Source organism: Triticum dicoccoides, chromosome 3A (assembly GCF_002162155.2).
Source record: "Triticum dicoccoides isolate Atlit2015 ecotype Zavitan chromosome 3A, WEW_v2.0, whole genome shotgun sequence".
NCBI classification, from domain to species: domain Eukaryota; kingdom Viridiplantae; phylum Streptophyta; class Magnoliopsida; order Poales; family Poaceae; genus Triticum; species Triticum dicoccoides.
The window spans coordinates 97,003,065-97,024,843 of NC_041384.1; the positions used below are offsets into that span (position 1 = coordinate 97,003,065).

General features: G+C 43.4%; 2 protein-coding genes across 2 annotated transcripts; both read right to left on the minus strand.

The window, feature by feature from the left end:
- Positions 1 to 518: 518 nt before the first annotated feature.
- LOC119272013 (cysteine-rich receptor-like protein kinase 10) lies at positions 519 to 1,610 on the minus strand. The gene is made up of 2 exons (XM_037553620.1): positions 852 to 1,610; positions 519 to 720 (listed from the first exon to the last, which is right to left on the minus strand). The coding sequence occupies exons 1-2, from the start codon at positions 1,608 to 1,610 to the stop codon at positions 715 to 717; spliced, it is 765 nt and encodes a 254-aa protein (XP_037409517.1). The 3' UTR covers positions 519 to 714.
- Positions 1,611 to 9,686: 8,076 nt separating this feature from the next.
- On the minus strand, positions 9,687 to 15,757 carry LOC119267344 (RNA-binding protein FUS-like). Its single transcript, XM_037548718.1, has 2 exons — positions 15,283 to 15,757; positions 9,687 to 10,085 (listed from the first exon to the last, which is right to left on the minus strand). The coding sequence occupies exons 1-2, from the start codon at positions 15,631 to 15,633 to the stop codon at positions 10,080 to 10,082; spliced, it is 357 nt and encodes a 118-aa protein (XP_037404615.1). The 5' UTR covers positions 15,634 to 15,757; the 3' UTR covers positions 9,687 to 10,079.
- Positions 15,758 to 21,779: the final 6,022 nt, after the last annotated feature.

The window sequence follows — 21,779 nt, forward strand, 5'->3', positions numbered from 1 at the left end:
GTATGAAATAAATTGTACTTTTGAAAAAACCATGAATTTTGAACAAAAAACGCAAATTTGGCGAAAAATGTTGCGGATTTGAAAATGTTCATCCATATGAAAACATTTGTGGATTTAATTATTATTTTTACCAAATTGAAAAAAGGTTCACCAATTTAAGAAGATCACGCTTTTGAAAAACATTCATAAATTTTAAAGAGTTCATGAATGTGTGAAAAATGTTGGGAAAAAATGAAAACCCAAAGAAAAAACAAAAAAGAAATCCGAACTGCAAGCATCTTGAAGCTTCCCAAATCAAAATGGGCCAGCAGCTGACGAAAAAACTGGCGTGCGTTGCGTACTCATGCGAATGAGAAGAAAAAAAAAATGGACGGAGCCCATGATGAAAGGGGTGTGCGCCAGGTTGGCAAATCTGTAAAAAAAATGGCAGGTCAAGCGGTGAATATGATTTGTGTCCATCCATGTAAAGATGTAACAGCGAACCAGCGACCCGGCTCCTAGTTGGTGCAATAAGAAACTTAATTGGAACATAAGGTTTTATTGCGTTTCTGATCTCTGATTATGTTGTAACGAATTTTCAGATTAGACAATCAGTGGACGATAAATAACGCACATGTGGTTGCTTCATCCTTCTTTCTCCACTTCATCAGGGTAAAGCACACATACACCCACATGCGCCTCCTGCCAACATACATAGCACGAGTAGCACCGGTGCTACAGCTGCCGGAAAACAAAACCTTGACTATTAGTTTCTCTCGTTGAGACGTTTTGGAGTAAATATGCAGCCTATTTCTGTCCGTGAGAAGAAATTGGAAACTCAAGAGAGAGAATGATTGATCAAGATAACTCACCGCCCCAGATAGTGTCGCCACACGCTGCAGTGGAGACCTCAAACCGCATGTAGCAGTTGAAGCCCACCACCGCGGCCGCCACGCCACCGTAAGGTCCCTCCCGCACTGCGCCAGAACGTGCACTGTTCTGCTCACCGCGCTCTCGGAGTTGCTCTCCTCCGCTGTGGCCAGCATCCGCGGCCCGGAGATGTTCGCGGCCGCGCGCCGCGCCACCTGCTGCGCCATGGCGACCAGCTCATCGTGCAGGTGGACGTAGTAGAAGGATTTGGTGTTGACCTTAGAGGCAGGGACGGCGTCGAGGAGGACGAGAGCGCGGAAGGCGTCCTCGCTAGGCGAGGATGTGTTGGTGTCGGCGTAGGCGAGGAAGCACCGGTCGCTCCAGAAGCCGGCGCGCCGGCTGGTGGAGCCGCAGCCGGCGGTGAGGTTCCCAGCCGCGGCGGACAGGCACCGGGCGCACTCGGACGGCACCGTGGAGTTGCCGAGGCAGAGCCCCCGCGCGAACGCGCGCTCCCCGCGAGTGACGGACCGTAGGGAGGCGAAGCCCGTGGGCGCGGCGGCGGAGGGGAGAGAGCGGAGGAGCGGGAGCAGGGTGGCACGAAACGCCGTGCCGTTCGTGGCGTTGCTGAGCGCCGGCGCCGGGTAGCATTGCAGCAAGCCGCCTGCGCCCGCGATGCGCACGCTCTCCTCACAGGTGCTATGGGCTGGCGTCACGGCGAGGAGGAGGGAGATGAGCGGCCACGAGATCGCTGGAAGCGCCATGCTGTGGCGGTGGCGCCCCGCTTTGGCACTTGGAAGTGGAGCTGTGGAAGAGGGGGCGGCACTGGACACTGTATCGAACTTGAACTCCTCGGCTTGGTTGGTGCACGAGGATTAGTCAAAAAGAAAAAGGGAAAACGATGCACTGGACGACAATAATGTGGATTCTTTCCCTAAAAACGAAAGACTGCTGCCTGCTCGCAAATATGCAAACTATAATCATACACCTACACCTACGAATCTCTCCCTACCCCTGAATCTCAAGGGAGATAATCCTACACTAGTCCACCTGGCCTGAACGGCCCGAAAAAGCCCGACCCAATGCTGCATCCGGGCCTGGCCTGGGCCTAGATTTTGAGCCCGAAGGCCGGGTCGGGCTTGGGCTCAGGCCCGTCGTTTTCATGATTTACTAAAGGGCCTCGGCCCGGCGGGCTTTATCACTTTTTGGCTAGGCTTAGGCCCAAAAACCAGGCCCGACGGCCGGGATGGGCCGGCCTCGGGCTTTGGTAGGCCCGGCCCGGCAGATGGCCAGATATATCCTGCACCTATCAGGTGGCTACGAAGACCTGCGTAATTTTTCAAACTATAAGCCTCTTGCCCCGCTGATTTTGACGCGGGTGGTCCCCTTCCCCCTTACCGATCCAATAATCTTTTTCCACGATGTTGTTTACGTAAAACACGTAACAAACCTTACTTAGGTCTAGCATTGCCCTTTCAAGGGGGTGAGGCCGAGACAAAAAAATGCTACACCTCCGTAACTCTTAGGTAATGCTACATAACTTCTCTTCCTATAAACTGATTGCTCCCCCGCGAATTTCATGGGGTGAGCATGGGTCTTTTTTTTACTTTCAACCAAATTAGGCCACATAAGCTCGACGTAAATTTCGTAACACCTTTTACGTAGATGTAGCAAAGCTCGGCCGAAACCCCCTATACGATGCCCACGAGCGTCAAAAGCCAGAGCTTTTGCGTAGGGGTGATCCTAATGGACCAGCCCATTCAGTGGCGCCATAAAGCAATCAGAAAATCCCCAAAAAATGTGCTACTAGAAAATCAAACTATGAACCACACAGTGAAGACCTGCGGTTCCTTAACACTTCAGCTGCTGAGGGTAAACAAATTTTTGGAAGAGCGAAAATTTAAGAACTAAATGCAGCGGCAGATTTAGAAAGTTCAAAAAAATAACCATTTGTTGGGAAAATTGTGAATAATTTAAATAAAATGTGAATAATGCTTTGGAATAGTGAACAAAATTTGAAATCTGAATAAAATTTTAAAACATGAAAAGGTTTTAAAATCTATTGAAAAAAATCTTAATATAAATTGAACAATTTTTAAAATACTCACTAAAATTTTAGTGATATATGCTGGACAATATTTAAATATGCATTGAACATGTTTTTTATATACGCTGAACAATATCTGAATACACATTGAACATTTTTGTCATATACTCTGAACAATATTTAAGTACACATTGAACATTTTTGTGATATATGTTGAACAATTTTAAAATGCACAATGAATTTTTTAAAAAACATATGTTGGATATTTTCTTAATATAGGGTCTCACACTTGACATGGCGAGAGCATCTCTCACTGTACAGGGTCATGTGTCTGAAGCCCTGTTCAAGAATTCATCCGATTAACCAGTTAACTTGCCGATTAATCCCTACTCGTAGGGTCACCGAGTAGCCGATAAACTCAAAAATCGTCCGATTAGTTGATTAAATGGCCGATTAACTTGCCGATTAGTCGATTAATCCCCTACTCACCAGCCAACCGAGCAGCTACCAGTTAACGATTTCCTCAACAATGGTCTGAAGAGAGGCATCGGAGAGCTACATGCCTTTTTTTTTAATTTTGATCGCTAACTTTGCTTGATGATGTGCTTTAACATTAAAACACCTATTGATGTGTGATACCCTGGTGCGGATAAAAGATGGCGACGCTTGAATAGAAGCAATAATGGGCCTTATGTTCAAGTGACATGTGTCTTTGAATATGGAACTCGTCATTGCTGCTGATGCAAGTACCAAACAATCCGTGTAGTACTGCGGTTCTGGGAGTATCAGCTATCATTGTGGCCAAGAGTAGGCCATATGCTTCATCTTGGAGAGAAGATGACACCGGGGGAGACATGGCTGAAACCTACAGCTGCTGACAATGACCATTTCCTCCAAATTGGATGGTCACACTAATACCTGCTGGAGAATGTTGCATATTTGCCTCATTTGTCCAAGCCACATCGCAGAAGATTCCTTGACCTGCAACTAAAGATGGTGTTTGTGTGATTAATGGTTGTCGTACTACAACAGTTGTTGAGCATTCATCTTGTCCTGCCATCACCTCCTCAAGCTTTGGGCCCTGTAAGATCGCATTCGCCACCGGGTATACTTGCGATGGTTGACAAAATTTTCTACCAAACAGGGCATCATCTTGTGCTTTCCAAAGGCACCACAAGAAAGTGAATACACTAGTTACATTGATATGAGGATGGGCCAAATCCAGTAAAACCTTAATCATTTGTGGAATGGAATGGTTATGTTCAACCAAAACTTCTGTTCTAATATACCAATGAGACGAGAACCAAGCAGCCTTTGAGAAAGGCCCTAGAAAAAGCATGTGCATTTCATCCTCTTGGTTGCCACATCTAGTACAATTATCACTAACATGTTTCGAGAACTTACTTGCACGCTTACACGTTGGAAGTGCTCGGCGAAGAAGTGTCCATGTGAGAGTTTGAACTCTTGGCTCCATGAGTTTGTCCCTCCAAACCTGAGTGAGAAGATTTACAATCTGCATTGGAACATATTTTGGTCTCTGATTTGCTAGTAGTACTAGATTATTGAAGTAGTGCTTGTAGGCACTTTTTGAAGAGTGGTCACCTGCAGGGGTTAGTCTCCAAACCAACACATCCTGTCCAGTAGTATTAACAATAGGGGTTTGCAGTATAGCTTGAGCAGTATGAGGATGAAACAGAGCATTGACAAGATGGATGTTCCAAGCTTTCTGATTAGGAAACCAAAGATCACTAACAATAGCTGGATAAGAGTAAGGTGGCTGCTGGATTATAAGATTCTCATAAATATTTTGCCACTGAGAACCAAGGAGTACTCTAGATGGAACTACTACCATCTACCAATTGATAAAAGGAGGCAGAAATGAGAAGAGGTCTGACCTTCAGGATAGCAGTCCAGAAGGCTGATTTGAGAACATCGTGTTTAGCTCTCCAAATTGACGTGTCACTGTGATACTTGGCCTTGAGAATAAGAGAGAGGTAACTTTGGGGTTCCTTTGCAAATCTCCAAGCTGTTGACAGAATAAGACTTTGATTTATAGCCTGTAGATTTCTGACACCTAAGCCACATTTCTTCTTTTCAATACATCTATCAGCCCAAGATCGTAGACATAAAACTCTTGTTGAAGGATTCTCTCTATCAGCCCAAGTTCCTAATAATTGTTGTTAGTTTTGCAAGAAACTTTTTGGAGAAAAGAATATTTTACATATAATAGACATGTATAGAGGCAAAGACAGATCTTATAAGAGTAAGTCTTGCTGCGTGTGATAGCATGTCAGCTTTATAGGCACTTAGTTTAGATTTGAATTTGTCATATACAAAGTTCTAAGCAGCCGCTCTATCTTTGGCAGGGAGGATGAGAGGATGCCCAAGGTGAACAGTGGAACTGTCAATGTTAGGAACTGGAAAGATTCCTTTGATTTGCTGCCTGACCTGTAAATCTACATTATGACTAAACATAATGGCTGACTTATTCCAGTTTGGGATCTGACATGAGAAATTACAAAAATGTTGTAGAACCTGGGCTATAACTGAAGCTTCCTGCATATTAGCCTTATCACATACCAAAGGATCGTCATCAAACATGAGGGAATGAATTGGTAGACGTTGTGGTCCAAGAGCCATACCTGACACTTGGTTATTTTGTAATGCTTCTTGAAGTGAGAGAGAGAGAGAGTTCATTCACTGTAAGGACAAAGAGTGAATGTGGTAGAGGGCATCCTTGCCTAATACTGTTGGGGAACGCAGTAATTTCAAAAAAATTGCACAAGCAAGATCATGGTGATGCATAGCAACGAGAGGGGAGAGTTTCGTCCATGTACCCTCGTAGACTGTAAGCGGAAGCGTTATGAGAACGCGGTTGATGTAGTTGTACGTCTTCACGATCCGACCGATCCAAGTACCGAACGTACGACACCTCCGAGTTCAGCACACGTTCAGCTCGGTGACGTCCCACGAGCTCCGATCCAGCAGAGCTTCGAGGGAGAGTTTCGTCAGCACGATGACGTGATGATGGTGATGATGATGCTACCGACGCAGGGCTTCATCTAAGCACCGCTACGATATGACCGAGGTGGATTATGGTGGAGGGGGGCATCGCACACGGCTAAAAGATCAACTGATCAACTTGTGTGTCTTGGGGTGCCCCTGCCCCCGTATATAAAGGAGCAAGGGGGGAGGCCGGCCGGCCCTAGCAGGGCGCGCCAGGAGGAGTCCTACTCCCATCGGGAGTAGGATCCCCCCTTCCCTAGTTGGACTAGGAGAGAAGGAAGGGGGAGAGAGGGAGGAAGGAAAGGGGGGCGCCGCCCCCCTCCTAGTCCAATTCGGACCAGAGGGAGAGGGGGCACGCGGTTTGCCCTGGTCTCGTCTCTCTCTCTCTCCACTATGGCACAATAAGGCCCATACATTTACCGGGGGGTTCCGGTAACCTCTCGGTACTCCGGTAAAATCCCGATTTCACCCGGAACTATTCTGATGTCCAAATATAGGCTTCCAATATATCGATCTTTATGTCTCGGCCATTTTGAGACTCCTCGTCATGTCCGCGATCATATTCGGAACTCCGAACTACCTTCGGTATATCAAAACACATAAACTCATATTACCGATTGTCACCGAACTTTAAGCATGCGGACCCTACGGGTTCGAGAACTATGTAGACATGACCGAGACTCGTCTCTGGTCAATGACCAATAGCGGAACCTGGATGCTCATATTGGCTCCTACATATTCTACGAAGATCTTTATCGGTCAAACCGCATAACAACATATGTTGTTCCCTTTGTCATCGGTATGTTACTTGCCCGAGATTCGATCGTCGGTATCTCAATACCTAGTTCAATCTCGTTACTGGAAAGTCTCTTTACTCGTTCCGTAATACATCATCCCGCAACTAATTCATTAGTCGCATTGCTTGCTGATGTCTACTACACAACCTTCTTCTTGTAGACGTTGTTGGGCCTCTAAGTGCAGAGGTTTGTAGGACAGTAGCAAATTTCCCTCAAGTGGATGACCTAAGGTTTATCAATCCGTAGGAGGCGTAGGATGAAGATGGTCTCTCTCAAGCAACCTTGCAACCAAATAAAAAAGAGTCTCTTGTGTCCCCAACACACCCAATACAATGGTAAATTGTATAGGTGCACTAGTTCGGTGAAGAGATGGTGATACAAGTGCAATATGGATAGTAGATAATAGTTTTTGTAATCTGAAATTATAAAAACAGCAAGGTAACTAATGGTAAAAGTGAGCGTAAATAGTATTGCAATGATGGTAAACAAGGCCTAGGGTTCATACTTTCACTAGTGTAAGTTCCCTCAACAATACTAACATAATTGGATCACATAACTATCCCTCAACATGCAACAAAGAGTCACTCCAAAGTCACTAATAGCGGAGAACGAACGAAGAGATTATGGTAGGGTACGAAACCACCTCAAAGTTATTCTTTCCAATCAATCCGTTGGGCTATTCCTATAAGTGTCACAAACAACCTTAGAGTTCGTACTAGAATAACACCTTAAGATACAAATCAACCCAAACCCTAATGTCACCTAGATACTCCAATGTCACCCCAAGTATCCGTGGGCATGATTATACGAAATGCATCACACAATCTCAATTCATCTATTCAACCAACACATAGAACCTCAAAGAGTGCCCAAAGTTTCTACTGGAGAATCATGACGAAAACGTGTGCCAACCCCTATGCATAGGTTCCCAATGTCACGAAACCCGCAAGTTGATCACCAAGACATACATCAAGTAGCACGTGGTATCCCATTGTCACCACAGATATCCACGGCAAGACATACATCAAGTGTTCTCAAGTCTTTAAAGACTCAATCCGATAAGATAACTCCAAAGGGGAAACTCAATTCATTACAAGAGAGAAGAGGGGGAGGAGAAACATAGGATCCAACTATAATAGCAAAGCTCGCGATACATCAAGATCGTGCCAAATCAAGAACACGAGAGAGAGAGAGAGAGAGAGATCAAACACATAGCTACTGGTACATACCCTCAGCCCCGAGGGAGAACTACTTCCTCCTCATCATGGAGAGTGTCGGGATGATGAAGATGGCCACCGGTGAGGGATTGCCCCCTCCGGCAGGGTGCCGGAACGGGTCTAGATTGGTTTTCGGTGGCTACGGAGGCTTCTGGAGGCGGAACTTCTGATCTAATCTCCAGTTGATTTCGTTCCGTTTCGACTCCGTCTGATATTCATTTTCTTCAAAACACTGAAATAGGCATAAAATAGCAAATCTGGGCTGGGCCTCCGGTTAATAGGTTAGTCCCAAAAGTAATATAAAAGTGGATAATGAAGCCCAACATTGCTCAAAACAGTAGATAATATAGCATGGAGCAATAAAAAATTATAGATATGTTGGAGACGTATCAAGCATCCCCAAGCTTAATTCCTGCTCGTCCTCGAGTAGGTAAATGATAAAAAAGATAATTTTTGATGTGGAATGCTAGTTGACATAATTTCAATGTAATTCTTCTTAATTATGGCATGAATATTCAGATCCGAAAGATTCAAGACAAAAGTTCATATTGACATAAAAATAATAATACTTCAAGCATACTGACAAAGCAATTATGTCTTCTCAAAATAACATGGCTAAAGAAAGCTATCCCTACAAAATCATATAGTCTGGCTATGCTCCATCTTCACCACACAAAATATTTAAATCATACACAACCCTGATGACAAACCAAGCAATTGTTTCATACTTTTGATGTTCTCAAACTTTTTCAATCTTCACGCAATACATGAGCGTGAGCCATGGACATAGCATTATAGGTGGAATAGAATGGTGGTTGTGGAGAAGAAAAAAAGGAGAAGATAGTCTCACATCAACTAGGCGTATCAACGGGCTATGGAGATGCCCATCAATAGATATCAATGTGAGTGAGTAGGGATTTCCATGCAACAGATGTACTAGAGCTATAAGTGTATGAAAGCTCAAAAAGAAACTAAGTGGGTGTGCATCCAACTCGCTTGCTCACGAAGACCTAGGGCACATGAGGAGGCCCATCATTGGAATATACAAGCCAAGTTCTATAATGTAAAATTCCCACTAGTCTATGAAAATGACAAAACATATGAGACTCTCTATATGAAGAACATGGTGCTACTTTGAAGCACAATATATGAAACTCGCTATATCATGGTGCTACTTTGAAGCACAAGTGTGGAAAAAGGATAGTAGCATTGCCCTTTTTTATTTATTTGGCCTTTTTTGGCCTTTCTCTTTTTTTATTTGGCCTTTTTTTAATTTGGGACAATGCTCTATTAAATGATGATCATCACACTTCTATTTATTTACAACTCGATGATACAACTCAATACTAGAACAAAGATGACTCTATATGAATGCCTCCGGCGGTGTACCGGATATGCAATGAATCAAGAGTGACAAGTATGAAAGAATTATGAATGGTGACTTTGCCACAAATACTATGTCAACTACATGATCATGCTAGCAATATGACAATGATGAATGTGTCATGATGGAAAATTGCATGGCAATATATCTCGGAATGGCTATGGAAATGCCATAATAGGTAGGTATGGTGGCTGTTTTGAGGAAGGTATATGGTGGGTTTATGGTACCAGCGAAAGTTGTGCGGTACTAGAGAGGCTAACAATGGTGGAAGGGTGAGAGTGCGTATAATCCATGGACTCAACATTAGTCATAAAGAACTCACATACTTTTTTTTGAGCCGGGCATAACCCCTTTCCATTACTTAGCATAACGGAAATACAAATAGTTTTAAGAGTTCAAAAGGAGACCTAGAAAGGGGAAGCGAGCTCAAAGCACCGCTGGGAAACCCACAATGAGCACTCATCATCGAGCAGCTCACCATGGGGCGAAAACCCAACGACACCCTAAAACCAGCCGACTAACTCTAACCAGGAGAATTCCAACAAGTTTTAGGAGGGTTACTCCAGGACATAAACCATGAGCCCACGCAGGGGCGAAAGGACTATTTTTCCAGATATAGTTAAGCACTCACGCAGGAGCAAACGAACTATCTTTCAGCAGCAAACGCTTCAGCTCTCAGTTTGAGGTTCCCCTCGGCGCTGCACAGATCCGCATCATGTTCGACGCATTGGTCCTCAGCATCTTGGCTCCGTGCTCCATCATCTCTCGATCATCTCCTGTCATCAAACCTGCCCAGTAGGTAAGAAAACCACATGCAGAGTAAACCACATCAAAAGGCGACCTCATATGTTTAGACTCAAAGGTAACACTGTTACGATTAATCCACATCGCCCAACAGAATCCTGCTAGACCAAAGGTATAAAATTTCTCCCCATCAGGTAAAAACATGTAAGCCCATGAATAGTACTGCCAAATGTTACTTGGACACAGATCCGTGCCCAGTACATAGCCTACAGTCCTCCAGAGAACTCTGGCCATAGGGCAAGTGAAGAAGAGATGCTGGGATGTTTCTCTCTCCACACAGAAGGAGCAGGCAGGATTTCCCAGCCACTTTCGTCTACTCATCACATCTCTAGTTATGATAGTGTCCTGAAACAGTTGCCAAAGGAAAACTTGAATTTTAAGGGGAATTTTTGCTTTCCATATCCACTTGTAGTTTGCCCCCGCCACATTTCTTTCCAAATATTCATAAACAGATTTCGTAGTAAACCTACTTTTCTTCCCCAAGGTCCAGACCAATTGGTCGGCTTCGCTAGTCATCGGCCAAGTCCCCACTATAGATTTGATATTACTCCATTGCTCAAGCATGGGAGGGTGGAGTTGCCTTCTAAAAAAGTTTTTTCCTCCACCCCTTCCCTGAACTTAGCAACCGTGATATCTTGATCATTGCAAATATCATAAATCATAGGAAACTGCAACTGGAGGGGAGGTTCATTGTCAACTGGATCAACCCACAGTCTAGCAAGATCTCCAGATTGTAAATTCACTTTTCTGCCAGCCAGGTAGTAATCTTTAGTTTTCATGATTGCTTTCCAGATTGGCGAGTCATTGAATTTAGTTTTGACAGAGGTCACCGTGTCTTGCTTAAAGTACTTGGCCCGGATCACATCCTGCCATAGCCCTTGTTTAGTTTCCAGCTTCCACCACCACTTGGTGAGGAGGCCTAAATTCTGTTTATGAAGATCCTTGACTCCCAGTCCCCATTTCTCTTTGGATCTACAAATTCTATTCCATCTCACTAGATGGTTTCGTTTACGCCCCTCATGTTCTTGCCAAAAGAACCGCTTACGGTGTTTATCCAGTTTCTCAATCACCCCTTTAGGAAGAAGGAACATAGACATGTAGTAAAAGACAATGCTAGTTAATGAGGAATTGAGAAGGATGATCCTCCCACCCGAAGATGCTGCATTACCAATCCAGGGTTCACAGCATTTAAGGAACCTCTCATCCATAAAATCCCAGTCTATGCTACACAAAGAAGAGAAACTGACTGGGACTTCCAAGTATTTCATTGGGAAATGTCCAATACTACAATTAAAGAGACCAACATAAAAGGAAAGGGTACTATCATCTCCACCGACACAGAGGATTTCGCTTTTCATAAAATTGATCTTCAGTCCTGACATAAGTTCAAACAGGTACAATAGAAGCTTCAGATTCACAGCCGCTTCCTTATCATGTTCAAAACATATTACAGTGTCATCTGCATATTGCAGGATAGCCACACCCCCCCTCAATCAAGTCAGGTGCTAAGCCCGTCAGCATTTTCTCTTTTTGTGCATTAAGAACCATTTTCGAGAGTGTCTCTACAGCCAGGTTAAAAAGTAAAGGAGAATGGGGATCGCCTTGCCGGACCCCCTTGTGACTTTGGAAATACGCACCTGTTTCATTGTTCAGTTTAATGCTCACCGTGCCATTATGTAGGATTCGTTCGATCCATCCACACCAGGTTGCCCCAAAGCCACGATTACGATGACATTCTAGTAGGAAGTCCCAGTTTATCTTATCGTATGCTTTTTCAAAGTCCAATTTTAATACAATCCCACATTTTTTCTTTTGATGAGTGTGATGCAACACCTCATGTAGCGTGAGGATTCCATCCATTATATTTCTATGCTTGATAAAAGCATTCTGGTGCTTGCTAATCAGCTTATCAGCAAATACCGCAACCCTATTGTCCAGAACTTTCGTGATCAATTTGTATGGGCATCGTAGGAGGCATATTGGGCGGTACTATTGTATTTTCTTTGCTCCATTCATCTTAGGCATCAGTGTTATGACACCATAGTTCAGGCATGCCACATCCAAGGTATTGTTGTGGAACGCTTTGAATAGGTGCATAATATCGTTTTTAACAAATTCCCAACAGTGTTTATAGAATTCCACAGGGATATTGTCAGGGTCGAGCGCTCTGTTACTTTCCATACTAAACAAGGCTTTTTTAACTTCCTCTTCTGTAAATTCACTTGTAAGGATCAGGTTATCTTCTTTCGTAAGTTTTTCTTCATCCATCCAAGTATCAGGGGCAAGGTGAAATAAGTTTCCACTAGCAGGTCCAAAAGTATTTTTATAGTAGGCAGTGGCATGGTCAAGGAGATTTTGAGTCCCTTCAATAATAACTTCTCCATCAGCAAAGGAGTGTATCGTGTTTTTTCTCTTTCTGCCATTGGCTATTCGATGAAAATAGGCTGTGTTTTGATCCCCTTTAAGTAACCAACGCTCATTAGAGTGTTGCAGCCAAAAAAGTTCCTCATCTGCAAGGATTTCATTAAGCTCTATATTTAGGGTTGTCCTCCTCTCATATGATTCCGGGTCGAGGGGGCCTTCTTCTTCCTGTTTTTCTATTTTTTCCAACTCCTCCTTAATCCATTTTTCCTCTTTCTAGCATGCCCAAAGGAATGTGCCCCCCCACCCTTTATAATATTTCTTGAGGCGTTTCAACTTGATATTAAGGATATCGATAGGGTCATCAGAATGCACAGGTCTTTCCCAAATCTTTTTAGCCGTCCTAAAGAAATCCTCATTCTTAAGCCAGCTCAGCTCGAATCTGAATTCGCGCTGCCGGGTGGGATTTTTTCTAATAGGGTTCGTCGACAGCAACAACGGGTTGTGGTCTGAGACATCTCATACCAACTTACGAACTGTAACCATAGGGAATAGATCTTCCCAAGTAGGGTTCATAAGGATTCTGTCCAGTTTCTCCAGTGTAGGGTGTTTTTGCTTATTGGACCAGGTGTATTTTCCCCCTCCCATATGAATCTCTCTAAGGTTCAGGGACTGAATGATAGCGTTGAAGCTATCTATATATTGGGAGTAGGTTAATTTTTTATTCTTGTCACCACTTTCACGTAAGATATTAAAATCACCACCAACCACATAAAGATTACTAATCGTGGCACATGTCGTAGCCAATTCTGCAAGGAAATCATTTTTTCTCTCTTTTTGGGCTGCCCATATACCACCACTAGGGTCCACACACATTTGAGGTTCACATTAAAGACAATAGTCTGCATAAGGAATTCACCCCCCGACCAGGAAATAATCTCCATGGTTTCTCTCCTAGTCCCACACAATATGCCTCCAGACTTACCAATCGAAGGGATCCAGTTCCAATTGAACTTATCAAGAGGGTCAATTTTTCTAAGGAGATTAGGGGTGAAGTTCTTCTTCTTAGTTTCCTGGATACCAAGGAAGTCCAGGGAATGATCTTTTATTATATCAACGAAGCAGGTAGTCATCCCTTTCTTACCTGCTCCTCTGCAGTTCCAAAATATACCGTTCATTTTTTCTTTTTGACACCCCCCTGCCTGGTGTTTCTACTAGGAAGCAGAGTAGATCCACCGGCAACATTTTGCAAGGAAGCCCCCCCTTTTTGACTTCTAGTGCAAGGTCTAGCTATCACCACATTAATCTTTCTCTCTCTTTTCTTCCTAGATCGGACCACAATAAAGTTATCATTATCCACATCACTATTATCCTCTCAGTTCATATTAAGAGGAGTCTGGTCCCCTTTTGCATTAGTTAATACCAAATGTCCCCCACCCACATCAGGCTGAGTCTGTTTGTCCTTAACAGTTTCCACATTTCTACATTTTTCTAATTCTCTAATGATATCAACATTAGTAAAATCAGCATCTGGGATGTTTACCCCCATTTTCACAGCTCTGAGGATAAGTTCAGGATTAGATAGTGTATCAAAAGAGTTGGGGACTCGAGGATTACCTTCGATGTCTCTCTTTTTGCAGCTGCCCTGGCCTTTTCGTCAACCCTCTCCATCTTGTTCTGTGCATTCCTCAGACTGAACCAAAGATTTTCTTCAGTGACCAGGGGAGGAGCAGGGATCATTTCAATATCCCCCTCCATATCAGGAAACTCCACTCTATATTCATTATTTTTGGCCGTCTTGGCCTCCCCAACCACCTTCTCAACCTATTTTTCATCCATTGTCTCCTGATTGAAGGAATCTAAAAACAAGGTCATGTGCAGTGACTCATCAGATTCCACACTCTCCTGCGACTCCCGAATAGGGTCCTGTTTTTCCCCCTGGGGAATGCAGGGAGATTTCCCTCCAAGCCTAGTGGAAAAACTACCGAGGTTAGCTCCAGGAGTCGACAGCAAGGAATTTTTCATCTCCATATTTTTTTCACCAAGATTAGAGGAAGCTTGAACAACTTTTTTCTCTCTATTAGGATCCCTCACCAGAATCTGATCCACTTCATAAAAGAAAACATAAAAATGATCACCAAGCACAGCCTCTGCGACTGCAGGAATCTCCTCCACATTTCTACAACCAATCCGGACCCTGACAGATGTCGGACGGTGCAAGGTAGCAGCATCTACTTCCAAAGGAACACCCACCAGCGAGGCAACATAAGCCAGATTCCTATTACTCCTTTTGTCCAGAGGGATATTGCTAATTTTGACCCAAGCTATTTCCATAACCCCTTTAGCCCCAACAGCATATGACCATTTAGTAACATGAATAACAACCCCGCTAGTTTTAAGAGTGATTTTCCCCACATAGCAAATTTGGGCCACTGCTCGAGGATTAGGAAAGCGCACTACAAAGGTTCCTGGTCCTATTGCATGAGCTGAACGACGCCAATCAGTAGCTAAGTAAGCAGATAAATCAAGTTCCATTTGTCTAGTAGATGTTTCTCCCTCTACAATCGTGACCACAATGTTATTAGCCCTCTCTTTAAGCTGGTTGGCGGAGCAAGCATCATGAATATAGTAAAACCCTTGCCCTTTGCCCTGGAACGCACACATCGGTGCCACACATTCCCATGGCAGAAATTCAATACAGACAGAAGCAAGGTGTCCTAATTTGCCGCATCTTTCACAATATGCTTGAGGGCATCGAATAGGAGGATGTTCATAAGACTTGCAAATGGGGCAGGCAATGGATTTTTTGGACGGAGGCACCTGAGCAGGGTTTTGTATTCCATGTATGTGGCGCCGAGGTGAAGCAGATTGATGTCCGGTGGAGATGCCGCCAGATTCAGACGATTCCTTGGCCTTCTGCACCCAGATCCCGCCGTCTTGGTCGCGATGCTTGGGCGCCGCCGCCTCGTCCCACCGCGAGGCGCCCTCCGAGGCCGGCATGATTGTGGAGGATTTAGAGTTTGTGTGGCCGCTTCCCTCGTCCCGCTTCCATGAGAACTTGCTGCGGTCGCCTCCGCGGCCGTTGCCACGGCCAGGTTGCCGCCCTCCTCCGCGGTTCGCATGTCCCGCTCCGCCCCCTCCACGGTTCCCGCGCCCCACCTCGGTCGCCATGGGAGGAGGTGGTACCTTAGCGGTCGCAACCTCCGCAAAGGATCTGGGATCCCCTCCGACCTTGCCCTTCCACCACTCGAACGACTCCGAATTTCTCGATCTAGGGTTTTTCTCCGCCGCCCAGAAGTGGGAGAATGATTCCTCTAGGTCAAGGATCGGGCGAGGCGGGGACTTTATACCAGTGTTTCCCACCTGCCAATGGGGATGGATGGCCGGATCAGCTCCCATGTGGCTTGCATCTGCCATTGGCGGGCGGTGAGTGGGGCTTGGGTCCGTTTCGCCTGGACTTGGTCCACACACACGCAGCCCCGTGCCCTTCCCATGTACCGCATTGCCACGTCCCTCGCCCCGCGCCTCCTTCGTCGGCGTAGCGCTCGCCGCCGGTAGTCAATCTCGAATCTTCGCGAAATGACACAGGAAGGAAACAATCTCGCCGATGTCGACGATTTCCCCCGAACGGAGAAACCGCGCGTCCACCGTAACTCCGCGCCTGTCCGAGAGAACGAGGCGGAGAGCGTCTCGCCGTAGCGTGAGCACGCCGTCGGAGAAGGAGACTGTGCGTGTGATGAGATCGGCGGTGAAGGAAACCCACCATCGCACATCCTGTTCGTCACCAGTCGTGTTGCTACTCGAGCACGCCATCTCAAATTCATACTTTTACTCACCATCTATTCTAGAACTCACATACTTATTGCAAAAATCTATTAGTTATCGAAACAAAGTACTACGCGCATGCTCCTAGGGGGATAGATTGGTATGAAAAGACCATCGCTCGTCCCCGACCGCCACTCATAAGGAGGACAATCAATAAATAAATCATGCTCCGACTTCATCACATAATGGTTCACCATACGTGCATGCTACAGGAATCACAAACTTCAACACAAGTATTTCTCAAATTCACAACTACTCAACTAGCATGACTCTAATATTACCATCTCCATATCTCAAAACAATTATCAAGTATCAAACTTCTCTTAGTATTCAACACACTCATAAGAGAATTTTATTATTCTTGAATACCTAGCATATTAGGATTTTAAGCAAATTACCATGCTATTTAAGTCTCTCAAAATAATATAAGTGAAGCATTAGAGTTCATCTTTTTCTATAAAATAAAACTACGACCATGCTCTAAAAGATATAAGTGAAGCACTAGAGCAAATGACAAACTACTCCGAAAGATATAAGTGAAGATCAATGAGTAGTCGAATAATTATGCAACTATGTGAAGACTCTCTAACATTTAATAATTTCAGATCTTGGTACTCTATTAAAACAGCAAGCAAAGCAAAATAAAATGACATTCTAAGAATAGCAAACATCATGTGAAGAAGCAAAAACTTAGGATCAACCGATACTAACCGATAATTGTTGAAGAAGAAAGGTGGGATGCCAACCGGGCATCCCCAAGCTTAGATGCTTGAGACTTCTTGAAATATTATCTTGGGGTGCCTTGGCATCCCCAAGCTTGAGCTTTTGTGTCTCCTTAATTCCTCTCATATCACGGTCTCCCTAAATCTCAAAAGCTTCATCCACACAAAACTCAACAAGGACTCGTGAGATAAGTTAGTATAAACCATTGCAAAACCTTATCATACTCTACTGTAGCAAATCACTAAAATTATTATTCAACATTGCATACTAAATGCCTCTGCATATTTAATAGTACTATCCTCAAATGGAATCATTAAAGAAGCAACCATATGCAAACAATGCAAACATAACAGCAATCTGCCTAAACAGGATAGTCTGTAAAGAATGCTGCAACATCCATACTTCCCTAGCTCCTAAAATTGTGAAATAAAAATTCCCACTGTAGTAAATTTATCAGAGCTTAATATTCAAAAGGTTTCAACATTTTATCACATTCTTACTTTTCTAGGGAATTATTGCAACAACGGTAAACTTTCTGTTTTTAAACAGCAACATGTGGACTTCTAAAATAGGCATAGTAAAGGCTATCAATGCCACTTTTATTGAAATAAAAGATGCAAACCATTATTCTAAATAACAGAAAGCAAATCCTAACAAAATAAATTGACGCTCCAAGCAAAACACATATCATGTGGCGAATAAAAATATAGCTCCAAGTAAAGTTACTGATGAACGAAGACGAAAGAGGGGATGCCTTCCGGGGCATCCCCAAGCTTAGGCTTTTGGTTGTCCTTGAATATTACCTTGGGGTGCCTTGGGCATCCCCAAGCTTAGGCTCTTGACACTCCTTATTCCATATTCCATCGAATCCTTACCCAAAACTTGAAAACTTCACAACACAAAACTTAACAGAAAACTCGTAAGCTCCGTTAGTATAAGAAAGCAAAACACCACTTCAAGGTACTGTAATGAACTCATTCTTTATTTATATTGGTGTTAAACCTACTTTATTCCAACTTCTCTATGGTTTATAAACTCTTTTACTAGCCATAGATTCATCAAAATAAGTAAACAACACATGAAAAACAGAATCTGTCAAAAACAGAACAGTCTGTAGTAATCTGAATCAAACGTATACTTCTGGAACTCATAAAATTCTCAAATAAATTGCTGGACCTTAGTAATTTATCTATTAATAGTCTGAAAAAATTAATTAACTAAATATCACTCTCCAAATAAAAATGGCAGCAATTCTCGTGAGCGCTAAAGTTTCTGTTTTTGACAGCATGATCAACAAGACTTCCCCCAAGTCTTCCCAAAGGTTCTACTTGGCACAATCACTAATTAAACACATAAAACCACATCTAAACAGAGGCTAGATGGATTATTTATTACTAAACCGGAGCAAAAAGCAAGGAACTAAAATAAAATTGGGTTTCCTCCCAACAAGCGCTATCGTTTAACGCCCCTAGCTAGGCATGATGATTTCAATGATGCTCATATAAAGGATAAGAATTGGAACATAAAGAGAGCATCATGAAGAGTATGACTAACACATTTAAGTCTAACCCACTTCCTATGCATAGGGATTTTGTGAGCAAACAACTTGTGGGAACTATAATCAACTAGCATAGGAGGGTAAAACAAGCATAACTTTAAGATTTTAAGCACATAGAGAGGAAACTTGATATTATTGCAATTCCTACAAGCATATATTCCTCCCTCATAATAGTTTTCAGTAGCATCATGAATGAATTCAACAATATAACCAGCACCTAAAGCATTGTTTTCATGATCTACAAGCATAGAAAATTTACTACTCTCCTCATAGGCAAATTTCTTCTCATGAATAATAGTGGGAGCAAACTCAACAAAATAACTATCATGTGATTGAAAATTAAGATCAAGATGAAAAGTTTCATGGTTATCATTATTCTTTAAAGCATACGTGTCATCACAATAATCATCATAGATAGGAGGCATGCTTTCATCATAGTAAATTTGCTCATCAAAGCTTGGGGGACAAAAAATATCATCTTCATCAAACATAGCTTCCCCAAGCTTGTGGCTTTGCATATCATTAGCATCATGGATATTCAAGGAATTCATACTAACAACATTGCAATCATGCTCATCATTCAAAGATTTAGTGCCAAACATTTTATAGATTTCTTCTTCTAGTACTTGAGCACAATTATCCTTTCCATCATACTCACGAAAGATATTAAAAAGGTGAAGCGTATGCGACAAACTAAATTCCATTTTTTATAGTTTTCTTTTATAAACTAAACTAGTGATAAAACAATAAACTAAAAGACTCGATTGCAAGATCTAAAGATATACCTTCAACCACTCACCTCCCCGGCAACGGTGACAGAAAAGAGCTTGATGTCTACTACACAACCTTCTTCTTGTAGATGTTGTTGGGCCTCCAAGTGCAGAGGTTTGTAGGACAGTAGCAAATTTCCCTCAAGTGGATGACCTAAGGTTTATCAATCCGTAGGAGGCATAGGATGAAGATGGTCTCTCTCAAGCAACCCTGCAACCAAATAACAAAGAGTCTCTTGTGTCCCCAACACACCCAATACAATGGTAAATTGTATAGGTGCACTAGTTCGGCGAAGAGATGGTGATACAAGTGCAATATGGATAGTAGATAATAATTTTTGTAATCTGAAATTATAAAAACAGCAAGGTAATTAATGGTAAAAGTGAGCGTAAACGGTATTGCAATGATGGTAAACAAGGCCTATGGTTCATACTTTCACTAGTGTAAGTTCCCTCAACAATACTAACATAATTGGATCACATAACTATCCCTCAACATGCAACAAAGAGTCACTCCAAAGTCACTAATAGCGGAGAACGAACGAAGAGATTATGGTAGGGTACGAAACCACCTCAAAGTTATTCTTTCCAATCAATCCGTTGGGCTATTCCTATAAGTGTCACAAACAGCCTTAGAGTTTGTACTAGAATAACACTTTAAGATACAAATCAACCAAAACCCTAATGTCACCTAGATACTCCAATGTCACCTCAAGTATCCGTGGGCATGATTATACGAAATGCATCACACAATCTCAATTCATCTATTCAACCAACACATAGAACCTCAAAGAGTGCCCAAAGTTTCTATCGGAGAATCACGACAAAAACGTGTGCCAACCCCTATGCATAGGTTCCCAATGTCACGAAACCCGCAAGTTGATCACCAAGACATACATCAAGTGGCACGTGGTATCCCATTGTCACCACAGATATCCACGGCAAGACATACATAAAGTGTTCTCAAGTCTTTAAAGACTCAATCCGATAAGATAACTCCAAAGGGGAAACTCAATTCATTACAAGAGGGAAGAGGGGGAGGGGAAACATACGATCCAACTATAATAGCAAAGCTCGCGATACATCAAGATCGTGCCAAATCAAGAACATGAGAGAGAGAGAGAGATCAAACACATAGCTACCGGTACATACCCTCAGCCACGAAGGAGAACTACTCCCCCCTCGTCATGGAGAGCGCCGGGATGATGAAGATGGCCACCGGTGAGGGATTGCCCCCTCCGGCAGGGTGCCGGAACGGGTCTAGATTGGTTTTCGGTGGCTACGGAGGCTTCTGGCGGCGGAACTCCTGATCTAATCTCCAGTTGATTTCGTTCCGTTTCGACTCCGTCTGATATTCCTTTTCTTCAAAACACTAAAATAGGCATAAAACAGCAAATCTGGGCTGGGCCTCCGGTTAATAGGTTAGTCCCAAAAGTTATATAAAAGTGGATAATAAAGCCCAATATTACCCAAAACAGTAGATAATATAGCATGGAGCAATCAAAAATTATAGATACGTTGGAGACATATCACCTGCAAGGCTTATAGTGATGTGCATTACCAATAGGGCAAGATTGTCACTCCGATTGTCGGAGAGGTATCTCTGGGCCCTCTCGGTAATGCACATCACTATAAGCCTGGCAAGCAATGTGACTAATGAGTTAGTTGCGGGACGATGCATTATGGAACGAGTAAAGAGACTTTCCGGTAACGAGATTAAACTAGGTATTGAGATACCGACGATCGAATCTTGGGCAAGTAACATACCGATGCCAAAGGGAACAACGTATGTTGTTATGCGGTTTGACCGATAAAAGATCTTCATAGAATATGTAGGAACCAATATGAGCATCCAGGTTCCGCTATTGGTTATTGACCGGAGACGTGTCTCTGTCATGTCTACATAGTTCTCGAACCCGTAGGGTCCGCACGCTTAACTTCGGTGATGATCGGCATTATGAGTTTATGTGTTTGATGTACCGAAGGTAGTTTGGAGTCCTGGATGAGATCGGGGACATGACGAGGAGCCTCGAAATGGTCGAGACATAAAGATCGATATATTGGATGACTATATTCGGACATCGGAAAGGTTCCGAGTGATTCGGGTATTTTTCGGAGTATCGAGGAGTTACGGGAATACTGGGGAAGAAGTCATGGGCCAAGTGGTGGAAGAGAGGAGTGATACGTCCCCGTCGTATCTACTTCTCCAAACACTTTTGCCCTTGTTTTGGACTCTAACTTGCATGATTTGAATGGAACTAACCCGGACTGACGCTGTTTTCAGCAGAATTGCCATGGTGTTATTTATGTGCAGAAACAAAAGTTCTCGGAATGACCTGAAACTTCACGGAGATTATTTTTAGAAATAATACAAAATACTGCAAAAAGATCAAGACCAGGGGGCCCACACTCTAGCCACGAGGGTGGTAGGCGCGCCCCCT

Coding starts and splice junctions, on each gene's coding strand:
- LOC119267344 (XM_037548718.1), bottom strand. CDS start 15,633: ATGGCGACCGAGGTGGGGCGCGGGAACCGTGGAGGGGGCGGAGCGGGA.
- LOC119272013 (XM_037553620.1), bottom strand. CDS start 1,610: ATGGCGCTTCCAGCGATCTCGTGGCCGCTCATCTCCCTCCTCCTCGCC.